Below are 19,305 nucleotides of genomic sequence, written 5' to 3'. Positions count from 1 at the left end.
TTTACAATAGTGTAAATGAGAAATTCCACTGAACCTCTGAAAGGCTCACTGATTAGAACTTTATTGACAGTGGAGGTTGAACTGTTGCATGCTCAGAGACAAATTACATATTTATGGTATTATGCCTTAACAGCATGCTTCTTATTATTTAAGGTGTCCTATAGTACAGTTAGCCAGGATTAAAATTATTGTTATTTTGTTTGATTTTATGTGCAATAGTGTAAAGTGTCATATTCCGCTGAAACTGGAGTTACAGATAGTTATAAGCTGTCTTGTGGGTGCTGGGAGTTGTCCCCAGGTCCTCTGGAAGAGGAATCGGTGCTCTTAAGCCCTGAGCCATCTCTCCAACCTGCTTTTTTTGTTGTTGTTGTCGTTTCTTTTTTTGTATTCTTTCAAAGCAGATCTCTCTGGGTAGCCCTACCTGTCCTAGCAGATCTACCTGCTTCTGTCTCCTGAGTGCTGGGATTAAAGGCATGCACCACCAGCAGCTGGGGCAAATATTGTTATTTTGTAAATATTGCTTTACTTCATATTTTATTCCTAAAAATATTAGAGAGATATCTCAGCAGGCAAAGGCACTTGCTACCAAACTAGTGGCCTGAGTTCAATTCCCAAGACTTGTACAACAGAGCAAACCAACTTTTCTAAACTGTCTTTTGACTTCCTCATACACACAAATAAAATGTAATTAAAAGGCAGAAAGTTAAAATAAAAAGAACAGTATCGGGCTGGAGAGATGGCTCAGAGGTTAAGAGCACTGGCTGCTCTTCCAGAGGTCCTGAGTTCAATTCCCAGCAACCACATGGTGGCTCACAACCATCTGTACTGAGATCTAGCGCGCTCCTCTGGCATGAACGAGACAGAATGTTGTATACATAATAAATAAATCTTTTAAAAAATTTAAAAAAACAGTATCAGAATGACTCCAATTTCTTTTTCTGACTAGTAAGATAAAAACGTAACATTCCATTATGCCTCTACGGCCTGTCGACTTCTGATTTCTAACAGGTCTGACCTCTAGCTTTGATCAGTGTTATTAGTAATATTTGGCACACAGAAAAAGACAATTTTGTTGATTCGTCGTTGTCGTTTTTTTAAAACAAGGTTTCTCTGTGTAGCCCTGGCTGTCCTGGAACTCATTCGGTAGACCAGTCTGGTCTCATATTCAGAAAGATCCGCCTATCTCTGAGTGCTGGGATTAAAGTTGTATGCAACCACTATCCCGTCAGTTTTGTTAAAATTTAAAATACTACACTGCCCTTGTCTATAGAAATATCACCCTGGATGCATCTGATCTATAATACTATGTATGTTATCTGTTTTATTCTGTAATGTAACTTTACGTCCCCGAACTAAAATCTGGTATAATACCAAGATAATAAAACAGATCAAGTCAGTATCTACAATTAAGAGCCAAAGATTGCCAGGTGGTGATGGCGCACAGCTTTAATCCCAGCGCTTGGGAGGCAAGGCAGGTGGATCTCCACGTGTTCGAGGCCAGCCGGGTCTATACAGAGCAAGTGACAGGACAGGCTTCAAAGCTACAGAAAAATCGTCTTGCAAAACCAAAATAAATAAATAAATCTGTTATTCTCTAAAAATACATTATCAGTCCTCTCCAACACCTAAAAGAGATCCCAAATTAGTAATCAATAGGCAACATGTGACTTTTATCAGAAAAACACTTAAAAGCTGAGATACAAACCACGTGTGGTGGTGCATGCCTTTAATCCCGGACCACAGGAGGCGGAGGCAGCTGGAAGATCTACAGAGTGAGTTCCAGGCCAGCCAGGGCAACACAAAGAAATCCAGAAACCCTGGGGGGGGGGGGATGCTTGGCTGAGGTATAGGGTTTGTAGTTGTTGAGGGTTTGTTCTTGTTGTTAATAGCATTTGAACACCTTCAAACAGTTGGGAGGCAGAAGCAGGCAGATCTCTGCTGAATTTGAGACCAGCCATCCCCCCCAAATATACATAAAAAAGGAATTTAACTGTTTCTTGAACAAACTGGATGACCGAGATCACACCTCACAAATCATCCACTTGTTATAGTTAAGTAGCAGGCAGCCCATTCCTGCTACTTACATATTCATTAACCCCTAAAACTACAGAAAGTTGCATTCCAAAGATAAGCAAGACAAACACAGCTTCCCTCACAGCTTACTATAAGTATAAAGACAAAAGATACAAACGACGTGTGGTAGGACGGAAATAAACAACACTTAAAGAACTCTACCTAGCTCGAGGTAGTTAGGGAGGGGACTACTCAGAAATAGAGCACTGCTAAGCCTGAGAAAGGGCAGTAATCAGAACACGGGAGGACTGAGGCAGAAGAGGCTCACCAGTTCCAGGCCAGTTTGGGCCACACTGAGAGTCCCTGCTTAGAAGGAAAAAAAGATAAGAATGGGAATTATATTATTGGAACAAGGGAGAAGTGGGCCGAGAAGTCAGAGGACCCAAAAGGAAGCAAAACATTGAAGAGAGGAGGATAAAAAAAGAATTTTAAGAAAACGCAATCAATCAGGTATAGGCCGAGAAACAGCCAATCTTAGAACACAGGTGTTTGAAAACGAGCTCAATTTAAAGGGGAAAGCTACACCTAAGGTTGAAAATGAAAGACAATTTCAAAACAAGGCTTAAATATGTGAGTTTGGTAAGCGGACAAAATCGATTGCAGGGAGCACAATGTCCTCGGGGGTGAACTGAAGAAGAAGCGGCGATACCCCAAATCAAGGGAGAGGAAGCACAAAACAGCACGGAGGAGAAATAACGCATAGAAAAGGGGCTTACATCGTGGGCGATAACCAAGCACAACCGGGATGGGAAGCATGGTAGTTTTGGCTGGCCACAAGTTTGCCAGTGGTCCCTTGGTGGACGCCAAGGCATTAGTGCCTCTCAAAACTCTGCTGCGCCCTGGATGGATTGCACTTCGTCCCTCCGCTTCAGTCAGGATTGATTGTGCAGGCTTCAGGACGGGCTCTGGGCTCCGGGCTGCTGACACGCAGGTTCCCAGGGGGTAGTTACAGGCCTGGTCTGGGTGTGCTGCTGGGTAGAAGTTAAGTATAAACTACCATGCATTATTTCTTGATTTCTCTATAAAAATGAACGGCCTAGGACGACCTCTTAAGGAATAATCAGCGCGTGCCCATTCCGTATTTACGGGAGGAGGGGAGAGAGAGCGGAAAGGAACCAAGAAGCTCGACATCTGTCCATGCCAGTACTCAAGAATGGGTCACTCTGTGAATCCAACTCTCCCCACGCTGGCTTTGTCTCCCCGGCCACAATGCGATTCTCAACAGCAAATGGGCTATTTTTGCACTTTTTTAGTCTCTCAAAGTGCCTAGTGAGGAGCCAGGTATGTCCAAAAATAAATACCACAGACTTCCTGACTGACCTCAGGCCACTCAAGTTACCTAGCTTCGTATCGTTTTTGCACATTAAACTGCCAACAAGAAGCCGAACCTGTGTCTCACACTCAAGACTTTTCTTTCCGCCCAAATCCACTGGGTCTCTCCAGGTTCCACCACGAGCGCAGAATGCACACCTCCGACGCGGCAGGAAACGCCCGCCCGGCAACCCTCCCGCCGCATGCGCCCCTCGCGCCTCTGGGGAGAGCGACTCGCTCACCTACGTTCCGCGGCCGCCGCAGAAACCCGCGAAGGCAGACGTCCGCTCTCCTCGAAGGAACTTCCGGCGCAGGCAGTGACGTCAGTGGGCGCGCCAAGCCCGGGCCCGCGTTCTCTGAGGTGTCGGTGTTACGGGAGGGGCGCTGCTCGGCGCTTTCGGGGTGGCCGGAGGGGCCCTGCTCCGCGCTCTTGGGGTGGCCGGAGGGGCGCTGCTCCGAGCTCTCGGTGAGACCGGAGGGGCTCTGCTCGGCGCTTTCGGTGGGACCGGAGGGGCGCTGCTCTGAGCTCTCGGTGAGACCGGAGGGGTTCTTCTCGGCGCTCTCCGTGGGCCCAGGGGGGCTCTGCTCGGCGCTCTCGGTGGATCCGGAGGGGCGCTGCTCGGCGCAATAGGTGGGACAGAAGGGGCGCTGCTCCGAGCTCTCGGTGAGACCGGAGGGGTTCTTCTCGGCGCTCTCCGTGGGCCCAGGGGGGCTCTGCTCGGCGCTCTCGGTGGATCCGGAGGGGCGCTGCTCCGAGCTCTCGGTGAGACCGGAGGGGTTCTTCTCGGCGCTCTCCGTGGGACCAGGGGGGCTCTGCTCCGCGCTTTCGGTGGATCCGGAGGGGCGCTGCTCCACGCTCTCCGTAGGACCGGAGTGGCTCTGCTCGGCGCAATCGGTGGGACCGGAGGGGCGCTGCTCCGCGCTCTGGCCGTGGATGCTCGCCCCGCATAGAGGAGCTGGGGGTGAGGCCGCCGCGGGCTCGCAGCCTCCACTCAGGGCCGCTGCACTGAAGGTAAGCAGCGACGCCGCGGCCCCACTACCCCCTTGGTCCCAGCGGCTCCTGCGACCCCCAGGGCCCCCAAGGCCCCCAAGGCCTCCGCGGCCCCGAACCCGGGGACGTCCAACCCACATCGCCTTTCTACCTGAGAAACTTGAGAAGTGACCTGCCGACGTTGGCTACCTGAGGCTTTTTAAATATCCCACCCCACCCCCTTGCCGGACCCGAAGCTCTCTTCCGGTTAATGGGACCATTATCATTCTTAGGGGAGTTACATTGTTATTCCAGGTACTCGTGAATCCTGCCGACACTTGCGCTTTTTAAATCAAAATGTTAAATTCATTTAGGTTGAATGTAATTTTCCCTGGTTATTTGCAGAGTTGTAAGCTGGTGAATTGATTACTGAGCATTCTTATACATATACAGGTTAATGTCCATTCAAAACACCTAATTCATTTAATAAAATAATGTCACTTCATAAATTGGTTAAGTACAGAATTTAAAACGCTAAAGAACTTTATCAAAATATGAAGCTAAATTTCCTGCAGAAAATCACTTGGGAGAAAAATAATAAGAAAATATAAAACAAGTATCCAAAGTTATCAAAAATGAGACTGGCGTGGTGACCTATACCTGTAATCCATGTATTTTACAGGTGCAGGAGGTTGAGGAGTTAAAAAAACATAAGAACAAATTGGGTAGTGGTGGCATAGGCCTTTAATCCCAGCACTTGGGAGGCAGAGGCAGGCGGATCTCTGTGAGTTCGAGGCCAGTCCGATCTACAAGAGCTAGTTCCTAAACAGGCTCCTAAACTACAGAGAAACCCTGTCGAGGGTATTGCGGGGAGGGGGGAGGGAGGCGGAGACACCAAACAAAGAACAAAAAGGGGGGATTGGCAGGTATCTCGGAAGTGGGCAGGAAAGCTGTAGATAGCTATGGAAAGCATCTTTTTGCTTTTACACCAAAAAGACATAAAAAATAGCGTGTGGCTTCTCCAGCTCTTTAAACCCCTCTCCAACCGCCTTGTAGCAAACATCCGCTGCTTGAAAAGGATTATGGTAATTCACACCTCACCCCCACAGAACCTACTCTAATCTCTACTTGAATGGAGGCTGTGGAGTACTGCCTTAATGAAATCAGTGATTGCCAGCATTTGGTTTTGTTTGGAATGAGACTCCTGATGGTTTGTTTTCCATTTTAGAAATGAGTGGTGGCTTGGCTCCAAGTAAGAGCACGGTGTATGTATCCAACTTGCCCTTCTCCCTGACGAACAATGATTTATACAGGGTAAGTTTTACTATCAGTATCTAACTAATGAATTTTCTCTTTAAGAGAAAAACTGAATCCAGAGAGGGAGAGGGGGAGGGGAGGGAGGAGAGAAGAGAGAGGAGAGGAGAGGAGAGGAGAGAGAGAGAGAAAATTTTAGAAGCCGGGCAGTGGTGAGTGGTGTGGTGCACACCTTTAATCCCAGCACTGGGGAGGCAGGCGGTTCTCTGTGAGTTCAAGACCAGCCTGGTCTACACGAGCTAGTTCCAGGACAGGACAGGTACTAAAACTACAGAGAAACCCTGTCTCAAAAATTTAAAAAAAAAAAGAGAGAGAGAGAGAAACTGTAGCTTAAGCAAATTACTCCTCCCTGGAAAATTCTTGTTAGGTATCTCCTGTAAATTTTCGTAAAAAAATAATTTGAAATTTTAACTTCTGTAGAGAATTTTTGATTTTTTTTTTTCTTTTGTTATTTCAAGACAGGCTTTCTCTGTATAGCCCTGGCTGTCCTGGAACTCGATTTGTAGATCAGGCTGGCTTTGAACTCAGAGATCAACCTGCTTCTTGTCTCCAAAGTGCTTGGATTAAAGGCGTGCACCACTACTGATTTTATATAAAGAAAATAATATGTGCTTTATAATCAGCTAGATGATGATGCGTGCCTCTGATTCTGACAGTCTGAAAGCTGAAGCAAGAGATCATGAGTTCAAGGCTAGCTGAAACTGTAGTATGCTATCTCAAAGAAAAACCAAGCTGGACCACTTGCCTAGCATAGTTACACATTCCTGTAATCCCATCACAAGGGAAGCTGAGGCAGGAGGCCAGACTGGGCAATTTAAACCCCATCTCACAAATGAGAACAGTAAAGAGGGATACCAAATTAGACTTAGAGGTGAAATCTTAGACTGAGTGCTAAAAAAATGACCTTAACTGGCGGCTGGGTGTGTAAAGTATTTGGAAGAATGCTTGCCCTGAATGCACAAAGCCCCATGTGGGATCCCTGACACCACATAAACTGGGCATTGATTGATGGTAGATACCTATGATTCCAGTATCTGGAAGGTGACAGCTGAATATTGGAAAGTCCATGTCATCCTCAGCTATATGGGGACTTTGAGGCAAGCTTGGGATGCACAAGACCCCATCACAAACAAAAGGTGACTTTTGAATAAAACTACGAAGCAGTACGAAGTAGTTATATAGGTGTCTAGAGCACAATCATTTTCACAAGGAAGGGTAGCACAAGTAAACTTACTCTCCCCTTGCTATACAGGCCTGATTAAGGCAATCTCTGTAGCTTCACTCTGAAATGAGAACCCATTAGAAAGTTACAATTACACAGAAGCTGCTGGCCTTGGAATCTAATGTTGCTAACATTAAGACCCAGAACTCAGCATTTCATTACTAAACTGCATGTGATAAATGTTATGCCCAGATCCACAAAGTCCCCCAAAAGCCAACAAGGAGACTAAGTTCTATGCGTAAAAGCAAAGAGCCTTTATTTTATACAAGTTTGCAAACTCAGTCTCTCTGTGTGTCCAACATATTGCAATAACTGGAGAGCCCCGAGCTCAGTTAGAGTTGGGTTTTTATAGTAGTAAAGGTGGGGGTGAGAGGTTTCTAAGGCTCAGCACCCCTGATTGGCTGACATTTGTCTAGGGGTGTCCTGGTAAGTGTGCTGGCTGGTGATCCTATCAACAAAGGTTGGAACTTTAGGCATTTCCTTTGGATGGTCTGTTCTTGGGTGGTGCTCAGGTAATCTTAGTTTTTGGTCCTTCCTGCAACCAGGTTTTGCTTCAGGGTAAACTACTGAGACTCAGGCCTCCATTAAGGTTATCGATGGCTGAGTTCTACTCTGGCAGGTGATAATGGAAGTAAAGAACTTCCTTTGGGTGGTCTGTTTCTTTTTTTTTTTTTTTTTTTTTTTTTTTTTTTTTTTGGTTTTTCGAGACAGGGTTTCTCTGTAGCTTTAGAGTAGAGCCTGTCCTGGAACTAGCTCTTGTAGACCAGGCTGGTCTCGAACTCACAGAGATCCGCCTGCCTCTGCCTCCCGAGTGCTGGGATTAAAGGCGTGCGCCACCGCCGCCCGGCTTGGGTGGTCTGTTTCTATTTAGCTTATCAGGGCTGGCTCCACAATAAGATCTAGATGCCTTTTCTTAGGAATATTATTTCTAAGCATTAAGTAACGTCAGAACTATTAATGATGCTGAAACTATAGAAGTGGGAATGTTAGGATGTATGGAGAAGTACAAGGGAAGAAAGCCCCACTGTTACACTAATGATGGGACAAGGACTGCACCTGTAGAAATAACAAGATCCTTGTTTTTGTTATATTTGCCATCAAGGTCTTGCTCTGTAGCCTGGGCTTGTCTCAAACTCATGGTCTTCTTGCTTCGATCTTCTGAATACTGGGATTTTAGACATTTATAACACTCCTGGCTGGAGATGCTTTTTTTTTTTTTATTATAGGAAGCTTTTGATTCTGTATTTAATCAGAGCTCTGTCTGTCTTTAAACATTGATTACTTAAGTCATTGGTGCTGTGATGTTCCTCAGTACAGGCTGAGCTGCAGCTCTGCTGGGGTTGATAGTTCCATAGATCGGGATTCAGCTGCTACCTGGTGTGTAGGCCGTAGATCTAGACGTGTGTCGATGGTTTTTTCTCTCCATCCACTCCCTAGGGGGAGTTTAGGAACTTGAAGCAGATTACCTTTAACTCTAGTAACTATATTATTATAGTAACTTAGAAAATGTTTTTTTGGTTTGTTGATTCAGGGTTTTGCTGTGTTGCCCAATGTGGCCCCTAAGTCATGATCTACCTGTTACATAGACTGAAGGCTGAAATTTTTCATAAAATATAGTGAAGAGCCAGGCGGTGGTGGCGCACGCCTTTAATCCCAGCACTCGGGAGGCAGAGGCAGGCGGATCTCTGTGAGTTCGAGACCAGCCTGGTCTACAAGAGCTAGTTCCAGGACAGGCTCCAAAGCTACAGAGAAACCCTGTCTCAAAAAAACCAAAAAAAAAAAATATATATATATATATATATATATATATATAGTGAAGAATCTGGTCAGTGTGTACAATCAGAATATTTAATTTTGTAATATTTTAAATTATAAGTTATTCTGTGATCTTTTGTTTCAGATATTTTCCAAGTATGGCAAAGTTGTGAAGTAAGTAGTTATGTTACAAGATACTTGATTAAATAAAAATATTACTGTTAACATTTTTATGTAAAGTTCAGCTATTTTTCCATGTACATAAACACCTGACAGTTTTCATATCATAAATGACTGTATGTATTATAAATATGTAATAGTTTGATAGCATTGTCTTAATGTTGCTGAGAACCGGTCTCAGGGTCTCAGACTTAATAAGAGCACGCCTAGCCAGGCAGGCGTTGGTGGCGCACGCCTTTAATCCCCGCACTCAGGAGGCAGAGGCAGGCGGATCTCTGAGTTCGAGGCCAGCCTGGTCTACAAGAGCTAGTTCCAGGACAGGCTCTAGAAACTACAGGAAAACCCTGTCTCCAAAAAAAAAAAAAGAGAGAGAGAGAGCACGCCTACACTCTGAGCTCCGTGAAAGTTTCAGAGCTTGTTCTTGATCAGTTGGAAATGTCAAGCGGGGGAAATTACACTGGAGTAACAATGACTCGGTACACATGGTGGTGTCAAGCCACTGTGAAAATGGTGTCAAATATCTCTACAGCCAAACCTTTGAACTGGCTGCAGACATGCCTCCCACCCCATGAGTTAATCCTTGAAGCATTCTTAACCTCTGTTGACCCCCAAACTACCTAGAGACCAGTACTGAGCACAGTCAGAACTCCTAAGAAGTGCTGTGATTCAAGCCCATTTGTAGTTTTAAAGCCGCAAGTACAGCACTGTTTTATAAATCCTTGGAGCAGATCTTCAAGACTACTTGAATCTGTTTTACTGGACTACCAATCCTCATTAGCTCCAAGTAAATATAATTCCCTCTGTAGACCAGTTTGATGTTATTCTCAGCCAATAGAGGAAGGAGAGCAAATTGAGATAGTTAGACTTAAATCTATAACTACACTATGGAAGAAACCTGGAACAAAATGGTCACAAGGAAAGACTGTTCATCCCTGAGAGAGCATTTGGGAGTTAAATCAGTTATGTTTGGTGTATATAAGGACTGGGTGTGCAAGAAGAATGTGATGGGATGGCCTCCGTGTTTCAGGATAGTGTCTGTTTCACAGTGTACGCTAGAATGAGCCCCTCACACCTATCCTACATCTGAAAACAGTAGTTCTCTACCTCGTTCTGCATGCTGGGAACTCAGAGATCATTACAGATTTGCTTGTTTTGTTTTGAAGTCCTTGCTATGATATTTTTTTCCTGTTACCAGAGAAGAGATCTGTAAGTGTGGCCCCTATTGTAACTGGTTTACAGTGTCTCCATTACTAAACTTTCCTTTCCCTGGAGGTGCATTACTTTTTTTTTTCTATAGTGTTCATTGCCCAAGCCTGAATATAACAGTGGCTGAATATCCAAATGAACAGCCATGTAGGTGTACCCTTTTAGGAAACATGTATGCGTTTTTGTTCCAATGTAATGAGCAAAATAAACAGGTTACAATGGTAACATTAAAAGACTTTACATTAAAGTAGATGAGTCGAGGCATTATCTATATTAAATAGATAAATAAAGGAAAACCTAATTAGTAGAAAAAAGGAATTTCCATAGTATATATTAGGACTGAAATAGAATCTTAAACCCTGTATATAAGGCAGATTTCAATAAGCAAGGATTGAGAGATGGAAGCAAATAAGAATAAAGTATCTAGTAAAACTAGCATGCCCTCCCTTTTGTTCTGTGTGCACACCCTAACATATGCACGTAGAGAAGACAGGAGACCTCAGGTGTCCAGATCTACCACTCTTTACTTCCCTCTCTCACCTCAGGGCCTCTCATAAAACCTGAGGTTGACTGCTTTTGCTAGGCTTGCCAGTGAGCTCCTAGGATATACCAGTTTCTGCTCGCCAAGACTGTCATGCCCAGCCTTTATGTAAGTGCTGGGAATTCACTAACAAAGCACTGTTGTTACCTTTTAAAAAAAAGATTCCTTTATCCACATGTACCTATCTTTAGTGTTTCCACTTGCTCTGTAGGCGTGCGCTCCCTTGACTGTGAATATATACATGTATGTGTACACATTGTTTTTATAAGTTGTTGCAGGATATTTGTACACTGTATAAAGATGTGTTGCTGTGGTTGGTGCAATAAAAAGCTAAACGGCTAATATCTACAAAAGGGGTAGGTGGGACTTACAGGCAGAGGGAGAACTCTGGGCAGAAAGGCGGAGTTGCCCGCCAGACGTGGAGAAGAAAAAGGGGGGTACAAGATGGAAGAGAGGTAGTGTCATGTAGCAAGCAGAATATAGATTAATATAAATGGGTTAGTTTGTTATAAGAGCTAGTTGAGACAAGCCTAAGCTAAAGGCCAAGCTTTCGTAATTAATAATACGTTTCCTTGTTATTTGTGAGCTGGTAGCCAACAAAAAAGTTTGCTACAGTCTCAGGCTGGAGAACAGGCTCAGCCATCAGGAATACTGAGTGCTCTTCCAGAGTACCCAGGTTTGATTCCCAGCACCTACGTGGCAACTAACAATTGGCTGTAATTCCAGTTCCCAGAGCACCTGACACTCAGGCAATACACATACATAGAATACAGACATACATGAAGGCAAAATACCCATGCACATAAAATAAAAATCTCAAATGAATAAGCAAAAGGACAGGGTCTCACTACATACCTCACTACATATAAGCCTGCAGCTTGGTAAAGTCTTCCTGCCCTAGCATTCTGAGTGTTGCACTCTAAGCATGTGCCACCATGGCAGATTCAAGCATTGTTCTTCTAAATTACACTAAATGACAGTAGTCAGCAACCCCTATAGCCTGGGTCACTGAGGAAGAGCTAAGGACCACTTAGCTAGAAACTATTTGAAATGAAGACACTTGGATCTAAAACTTAAGAAAAATAGCAAATCATTTTGCTCTCTGTATACAAGAGAATGCCTCAGCTTGTGTTTCTGGTTTTGCAAGGGGAAGAGGATAGGCATTTTGATATATAGTTGATAATGATGTAACAATTGCATCAGCCTGTCTATCACTAGACCCTTTCAAGCTCCGATGGCTCCCAATTTTAGCTGTGCTTTTCTGTATTGTCAGTGTCATTTTCTCATTTCCATTCTCCGTGATCCCTCAGGACTTTGAGGAGCTCAGTGGTTTAAATCATTTTTTTTTAGACAGGATCTCCTAGCCTAGGTTGGCCTAAAGCTCTCTAGCCAAGAATGACCCTGAACTCCTGTTCCTTCCACTTCCCTCTGCCAAGTGTTGGGATCACAAGCCTCTACCACTAATCATGATTTTTTTTTTATTTCTCTTTTCAAATGTTTTATTATTTAACCTGATTTTAAAAAAATCATCTTGGGTTTCCTGAGTAGTTACAAGTTTTTGTCTTATTTTTAACTGGTTCTTTGTGCTTTAAGGGTTACTATAATGAAAGACAAAGACACGAGGAAGAGTAAAGGTGTTGCATTTATTTTGTTTTTGGATAAAGACTCTGCCTTAAACTGCACCAGAGCAATAAATAACAAACAGGTAAGCCATTCTTTTCATCAAGGTTGTAACCTAAAAGTGTCTGTGTTCATCTTACCAAGAGCAGTGGGGCTGCAGGAGATCATAAAGTCTGATTAATATCTGTAATTCAGGGTGGCTACCTTTTGGAAAATGATGTCAGCATTGTACTGGGTTATCAGAAACATTGGAAGACTCTGAAGGGAAAATTATGTCATAGAATCTGTCACATTTATTACAACAAGAACCGAGGAGATAGTATCTGATGACTAAGTCTTGGTGAACTGCATCCTCTGTATTTACATTTTTCTGATTTAGTTATTTGGTAGAGTGATAAAGGCAAGCATTGCTATTGATAATGGAAGAGCAGCTGAATTCATCCGACGGCGAAACTACTTTGATAAATCTAAGTGTTATGAGTGTGGGGTAAGTAAACCTAAAATTTGGTAACTCTTCTGTAGTATAAAGTGATCTTCATATTAGTCTTTTAGTGGTGCCTGCAGGGGAGGCGGGTGTTCACGGAAAGGGAGACTCTGGGGTGGATGGAGGACACAGGACTCCAAACATCCTGCCTGATGTATCACTCGTTCCCTTTTAACAAGAGTCTCTGAGCTGGGCGCTACACTAGTAACTTGCAGCAAAAGCCCTCTTACCTGCCGTGTTATCTCCCCAGCCTCACCACAGTTTCATTTTTGTTGAGATTGTTTTCAGTTTGTTTGAGATAGGTCTAATGTAGCACAGGCTGGCTCACACTCCCCCGTGCAACAGGTGGTGACCGTGAATTTAAGATGCTGGCATTACAAGCATGTCCCGCTACTTCTAGGTCATGAGTTACCAAGGCATTCTGCATGCCATACAAGCACTGTACTGTCTGAGCTGAACCCCAAACTCCACCAAAATTTCTGCCTGGCTAAACCCAGATTACGAAAGTGACTTGACTTGGAGAGTGTAAACTGTTGTAATTTTTTAAAAAAGCAGTGTGTGAGAGAAAGACCATGCAGCAGAGCTCAGGTGGAGAGATTTTTCTATTGGGAGAAAGTAAATGGGAAAAGGGGTCAGGGGAAAGGGGAGACCAGCCTCTGGAGATAGGAACAGTAGGAGAGAAGAGACAGACAGGCAGAGAAGCAGGAAAAAAAGGGAACGTAGTGAATGTGCACAGGAGGTGCTATTAGTGGCTGCAGCTGAGGCTGTGTCCTGTCAGGACCTCAAGGGCAGGCCAGTACAGATGCCTGACTACCAACATAAATTCATCTGCGTAAACATCACTGAAATGACTCCGTGGGTAAAGGTGTTTGCCATGCATGCCTAATAGCCTGATTTCAATCCTAGGAACCCACATAAAGGTGAAAGAGAACCTAATCCACAAAGTTGTCCTCTGACCTCCACACTCAGACTGTGGCAAATGCATGTCCACACATAATAATATATAAAACTTAATAGTATGTAAAGATACTTGGGGTGGACTATAGGCGGAGATGAGTGGCAGAGAGATTGCCTGGCATGCTAAAAGATATGGGTTCAATCCTCAGTATCATAAAGCAAAAAGGGAGGGAGAGAATAAAAATACCTAGGGTAGATAATAGAAAATAATTTTACCAGTTTCAGAATCTTCGAAGTTGTTTTCTAAAAATACAGGTGGCACACACCTTTAATCCCAGCACTCGGGAGGTAGAGGCAGGAGAATCTCTGTAAATTCAAGGCCAACCTGGTCTACAGACTGAGTTCCAGGTCAGCCAGGGCTACACAGACAAATCCTGTCGCAAAAGCCAAAAAAAAAAAGCTAATGATGTTCTTAATGTCTTGAAAGATTTTAAGCAACTAATAATTTCTGTTAATTGGATATTGCATGTGTTTTATTGTTGCCATGAATGTTTAAGCATCAGAGTTCACTATCAATGTGATTATATGATACATGTGACTCTAAGATATATTTCATACAGTTCATACATATTGAACTCCTCTTTTAATTATTGTTGGGACAGGGCTGCATGATGTTCCCAAGGTTAGTAGTAAACTCATGGCCTGGAGTGATTACTCTCCCATCCTAACCGTCTCAGTAGCCAAAGCTCTATAGCTGTGCTGCACCACACCTGTCTCTGTAGTACCAAGAGAATTTCAATCTGAGTCTCATAGCTGTCAGTTCCTAAAAGTGGTGATATAAAATACTTAAACACTGAATGCAGAGTATTAGTTAAGAGGCAGAGGGATAATTTCTGTAAGACATTGTCTTAGCTACAAGGGATCATGGAAGACACTTGAAATAGCTTGACACCTTAGTTCTCTGTTGCTGTGATAAAAACAGTGATCAACGCAATTTATATCAAGAAGGGTTTATTTCAGGCTTACATTTCCAGAGGTTAGGAGTCCATCACCATCCTGGCAGGAACACAGTAGTAGGCATGCAGGAATGGCCCTAGAGCAGTTGCTGAGAGCTCATATAAATCCACAAGCAGGAAACAACAAGCGGACACACTGAGATTGGTGCTAGTCTTTGGGAACCTCAAAGCCCACCCCTAGTGACACATCTGCAATAAAGCCACACCTTCTAATCCTTTCCAAACAGTTCCACCACCTGAAACCTTTTTCATTCCACCACCTCCTCCCTACAGCTTCCACTCCTTACCCTGTTGGCCAAGGAAAGATGCATAGTAGACAGGTGGGTAGATAATAGACAGGAAGGAAATGTGGCGTGAGTACAGACTAATTTAGTCGTTAAATGCTGTTAAAAGATTAATTAGAAAGTATTCTAAAGTCCTAAGTTATGTTTGTAAAAAGAACAGTGCTGACTGAGCAGAGCAGCACAAACCTGCAGTCCCAGCAGTCAGGAGGCTCACAGAAGGACCTCGAGCTCAGGCTTATCCTGAGCTACATGCTGAATTCTTGGCTAGCGTAGGCCATAAAGAGACTCTCTTCATTTGGTCTTTTTAAGAATATCCTTACTCTCCATGTTTATAGCTAATACAGATCATCTGAGAAATGCTAAATAATTTGAGCGTCAAATATTCCCTTTGATTTTATTGATTTAGACAAATTTGTTACTGTCATACTTTGTATAGTCTCATTATTGTTGTGGGCCTTTTGTTCATTTGCCTTGTCACATTATATAAACTCAGCTGATCTGGAACTCAATGGGAGGCTGGCCTCAAACTCAGAGAGATGTGCCTGCCTGTGTCTCCCAAATGCTAGAGTCAGAGTTGTGTGCCGCCAAACCAGGGTTAGTACTTTTATTAATTTAAAGACAGTGCCTCTCACACAGGCTAGCTTTAAACTTTTATGTAGCAGAAGATGGCTTTAAAGCTCTTATCCTCCTCCACTTGCAGCATGTGGTGACTACAGACAAGGGCTTTATATGTGGCAGGGGAATCAAACCCACTGCTTTGTATATGCTAGGGCAGGCACTGCAGCAACTGAAGTACATCACACACCTACCCTGTACATTTTATAGTTCTTTAATTTTTTCCCCCTTAAAAAAATCAGTTTACATTTATATATCCTGATTTTTCCCAGAGCTATTTTTTAGTAGGGATCTTTTTCTTTAATGATACGAGTTAACACCTTTTGGTACTGTTATTCCAGAACACAATAGAATTCTCTCCATAGTAAATTAACAATAAATAGTACTTCTTGGTTTCAGCCATATGCTAAATACAGAGTACAGATTATTTAAGGCATTGTCAAATAATTTTTTCCACCGGGCAGTGGTAGTACCCTTAATCCCAGCACTCAGGAAGCAGAGGCAGGTGGATCTCAGTGAGTTTGAGGCCAGCCTGATCTACAAAGTGATTTCTAGGACAGCTAGGACTATTACACGGAGAAGCCTCAAATATCCCCCCCAAAAATAAAAATTACTTTCTTCTGTTGTAATATTGACTCAGTCTCCTCTCCATAAGTTAACAATACTATTTCATGTAGTTTAGTAAGCTAATGTATAGATTGTAGCTCAGAACTCCTATGTTTTACAATGAAGTATTCTATCTCCTTATAATAATCCAACTCAGCAAAATCGGATGATAATACAAGCCACGTATGTAAGAAAAAGAAACGAGCGTGGTGCTGGGACTCAACCCCGGCTCTGTGCCTGCCATGCAGGTGCTCTGCCCCCGACCTGTATCCCCAGCCTCCACTTGTTCTTACAGCTGAATATTCAATAACATCTTACAAGTGAATAGAAATACTTTTATCCCCATTTATCAAGCTAATGTAAAGCTTTTAGAGTTGATGATCCGTTTAAATTTAAAATTCTTTTGTGTGGTGAAAGTTGAGATTTAAAATTTTGAGGAAAGAACTTCTTTGTTCCCTAGTTTATCAGTGCAGATGCTAGTCCTTAGAGTAGCCCACACTCTGCCTCTTCTGTTGGGAAGGACACGTCTGGTCCTGTGTTCCTACAATGAGAATATGGTTTCCTAGATTCTAGCCTCTCATTCACAGGGCCAGGGCAGGTTCCTGTCAATAACAGCAGCTATTCTTTATTCTTTTTTTTTTTTTTTATGTGAAACAAAAGGAAAGCGGACACTTAAGTTATGCCTGTCCTAAAAACATGCTTGGAGAACGTGAGCCTCCCAAGAAGAAAGAAAAGAAGAAGAAGAAGAAAGTTCCTGAACCAGAAGAAGAGGTGTATGTATCATACGCTCACTAAGATGCTGTGTGGTTTTGCCTTTTTACTGTTAGCTGACTGCAGCTATTTTTTTTTCCTTTGCTGACCTAGTGAGGAATTCGAAGTGAGTGAAGAAGAAGGAGAAGATCCGGCTCTGGACAGTCTCAGTCAGGCCATAGCGTTTCAGGTACTGATGTTCTCAAGGGATCGGTGGTGCCTGGGGACCTAGCTCAATGATGGACCATTTGCTGGGCAGGGCAGAGGAAGGAAATGGTGTGACAGTGTGTTGTGTCCCGGTTGATTTGTTTTAACTGAGCGAAGCCACAGCCTTTAATCCTGCCTGCTTTGAGGCTGAGGTAAAGAACCATGTGAGCCTAGGAATTCAAGACCCGCCTGAAGAAACTTTGTCTCAGAGAAAGGGGGCAGTGTAGTAAGTATTCACAGGGTCGTGCCTGTGAACTCGACACTTAGCAGTGTAGAACAGGAAGATGGGTTTAAACCTAGCCTGGACTACAGAGTGAAACCCTGTCTCAAACTGAATAAATAAATTTTATAAAGTATAAATAATACAAGGCACTGTGGTGTACTTCATGTTAAAGTTTACATTTTAATGCAAACATGAATTTACATTAAAAGTTTCTTTTATCACTGTGTTGATCATGTAATCTGTGTTTTCCTTTCACTGTGTAAATTTGAGGTAACACATTATTCTTAGGTCTTTATCTGAATGAAAAGTTCTCTTTCGTTCTTTCTAGGCTTTTAGTATATTAGTCTATACTTTTAGTATATCATTAATCTGTCTTAATTACAAAATTGGGTGGTAGAAGTATTGGATCAGCTGAGTGGTTCTCAACCTTCCTAATGGTGCAACCCTTTAATACAGGTCCTCATGTGGTTACCCCCATCATAAAATTATTTCATCACTACTTCATAGCTATAATTTTACTACAGTTATGAATCATAATGTAAATATCTTATATGCAGATATATAACCTCCAAAGGGATCACAACCCACAGGTTGAGAACCAATGGATTAGCTGGGTATGTTAGCACATCTGTAATCCCAACACATAAGAAGTAGAGATAGGACCGGGAGTTCAAGAACAGCCTGGGTAAATTATTGTTTAAATTAAAACAAGTTTGATTAAAAATGTCTTTATCTTATCTAGAAAGAATCTTTAGAAATTGCCTAGGATCAAGCTAATCATCATATTTCATACTTGTATTCTCACCTGAGAAGGTTGAGGTAGAAGATCATGAATTCACACCAGCCTGAACTACCTAACAAGTTCCAGGCCAACATAAGCTACATAGTGAAACCCTGTGTCGAAACAAATTGAAAAAACAAAAATGGCTAGGGTGTTGGTTGCTAACATGCACAATGCTCTGGGTTTTATTCGAGCACAGCATAATCCTGAGCTGGGGTTGCAGCCCCAACATTATGGAAGTAGAGGCAGAAGGCTCAGAAGTTCAAGGTCATCCTTCCATCATAAGGAGTTCTACACATCTTGGGGGTGGGGATGGGACTGGAGGATTTCCCTAGGATAATTTTTGAGTAGGGCCATGATTGGGATTTGTCAGTGTGACCTAGGAGGGTGGAAATTGTTTGTGTTCTGGTCTTCTCGTGGTAATTCCTTTGAATTAACATGATGTGCCATACATAACTGGTTTTGTCTGCTTTCTGAATCATATTACAGCAAGCCAAGATTGAAGAGGAGCAAAACAGATGGAGAGCCAGTCCAGGGGGTCCCTCAGCCTCCGATGATTCCAAACGACCAAGGATAAAGAAAAGCGCATATTTCAGTGACGAAGAAGAACTTAGTGATTAAAATTGTATGTTTTGTAAATATTCAAATAAAATCTTACTGTACAAAATGCTGTTGTGGTCTAGAGATTGCTTTTATTATTTGAGTACATAAGAACACTGAAATCCAAATAGTTATTTACTATAATATTTTAAAATAATTTTGAAATACCATGTTTCTAGCTTGCCTTAGCACAGTAAAAATGTTAAATCTGAAAATCCACTGTATAAAGTGTTCTAAACTTTTAACACCAACATGATTTCCGTAGGAATGTGAAACTATTTCACGAACAATATATGAGTCCCTTTCTTGATAGAACAAATTGTTCTAACAGACTTGACTATGGTCTGAGATCTGCTCCCTAGAAGTCAGCACTCGTTACCTATATCTCTTTTCATGGGTCTGTCTTTGCCCATCTGTAGAAGGACAGGGAGGGTTTTTTTTTTCTGTCTCTCCCAGCCAGCCATCACCACATTATTTTTACTAGGTTTTTGTTAAACATTTACTAAATTTGAAGCAGAAAGGGTTATGAAGTGTAAAGCACAGCGCCCGCTGTACGGTCCTACGCCCTTAGCGCCTGAGCCACTACAAGTCGGTATGCGAGCCAGGAACTGGGCTTGGAGACTTAAAAATACACGCACAGAGAGAGACGT

The 19,305-nt window shown here is 42.9% G+C and overlaps 2 protein-coding genes across 11 annotated transcripts in view; one reads left to right on the top strand and one right to left on the bottom strand.

Annotated features, from left to right (window-relative positions):
- Positions 1-3,684, bottom strand: part of Pphln1 (periphilin 1) — an 84,468-nt gene extending 80,784 nt beyond the window's left edge. For 2 of the 9 annotated variants that reach the window (XM_038342387.1, XM_038342392.1), the window contains exon 1: positions 3,627-3,684. Coding sequence is in view for 5 of the 9 variants with exons in the window: in XM_038342394.1 (XP_038198322.1) it covers positions 2,790-2,829 (40 nt within the window). In the remaining 4 variants the exon portion in view is untranslated. Of the gene's footprint in view, positions 1-2,789; positions 3,042-3,461; positions 3,604-3,626 lie in introns of those variants that run through there. The other 7 variants (XM_038342388.1, XM_038342393.1, XM_038342394.1 and 4 more) reach the window with 6 other exon arrangements.
- Positions 3,685-3,724: 40 nt separating this feature from the next.
- Zcrb1 (zinc finger CCHC-type and RNA binding motif containing 1) lies at positions 3,725-18,722 on the top strand. 2 transcript variants are annotated; one of them, XM_038343082.1, is made up of 8 exons: positions 3,725-4,396; positions 5,583-5,668; positions 8,791-8,819; positions 12,166-12,277; positions 12,572-12,679; positions 16,755-16,867; positions 16,959-17,034; positions 18,545-18,722. In XM_038343082.1, the coding sequence occupies exons 2-8, from the start codon at positions 5,585-5,587 to the stop codon at positions 18,674-18,676; spliced, it is 654 nt and encodes a 217-aa protein (XP_038199010.1). In that variant the 5' UTR covers positions 3,725-4,396; positions 5,583-5,584; the 3' UTR covers positions 18,677-18,722. The 2 variants fall into 2 exon arrangements, with proteins under 2 accessions (XP_038199010.1, XP_038199011.1); XM_038343083.1 differs by lacking the exon at positions 8,791-8,819.
- The last annotated feature ends 583 nt before the right edge of the window (positions 18,723-19,305 follow it).

This window comes from Arvicola amphibius, chromosome 9 (genome assembly GCF_903992535.2).
Source record: "Arvicola amphibius chromosome 9, mArvAmp1.2, whole genome shotgun sequence".
NCBI lineage: Eukaryota > Metazoa > Chordata > Mammalia > Rodentia > Cricetidae > Arvicola > Arvicola amphibius.
This window is presented reverse-complemented; position numbering and strand designations above follow the sequence as displayed.

Excerpts from the sequence above, each read along its gene's own strand:
- Zcrb1 (XM_038343082.1), top strand. The coding sequence starts at position 5,585 with ATGAGTGGTGGCTTGGCTCCAAGTAAGAGCACGGTGTATGTATCCAAC. Across the intron at positions 5,669-8,790 it reads CGAACAATGATTTATACAGG|ATATTTTCCAAGTATGGCAA; the intron begins GTAAGTTTTACT and ends CTTTTGTTTCAG. Across the intron at positions 8,820-12,165 it reads AAGTATGGCAAAGTTGTGAA|GGTTACTATAATGAAAGACA; the intron begins GTAAGTAGTTAT and ends TTGTGCTTTAAG.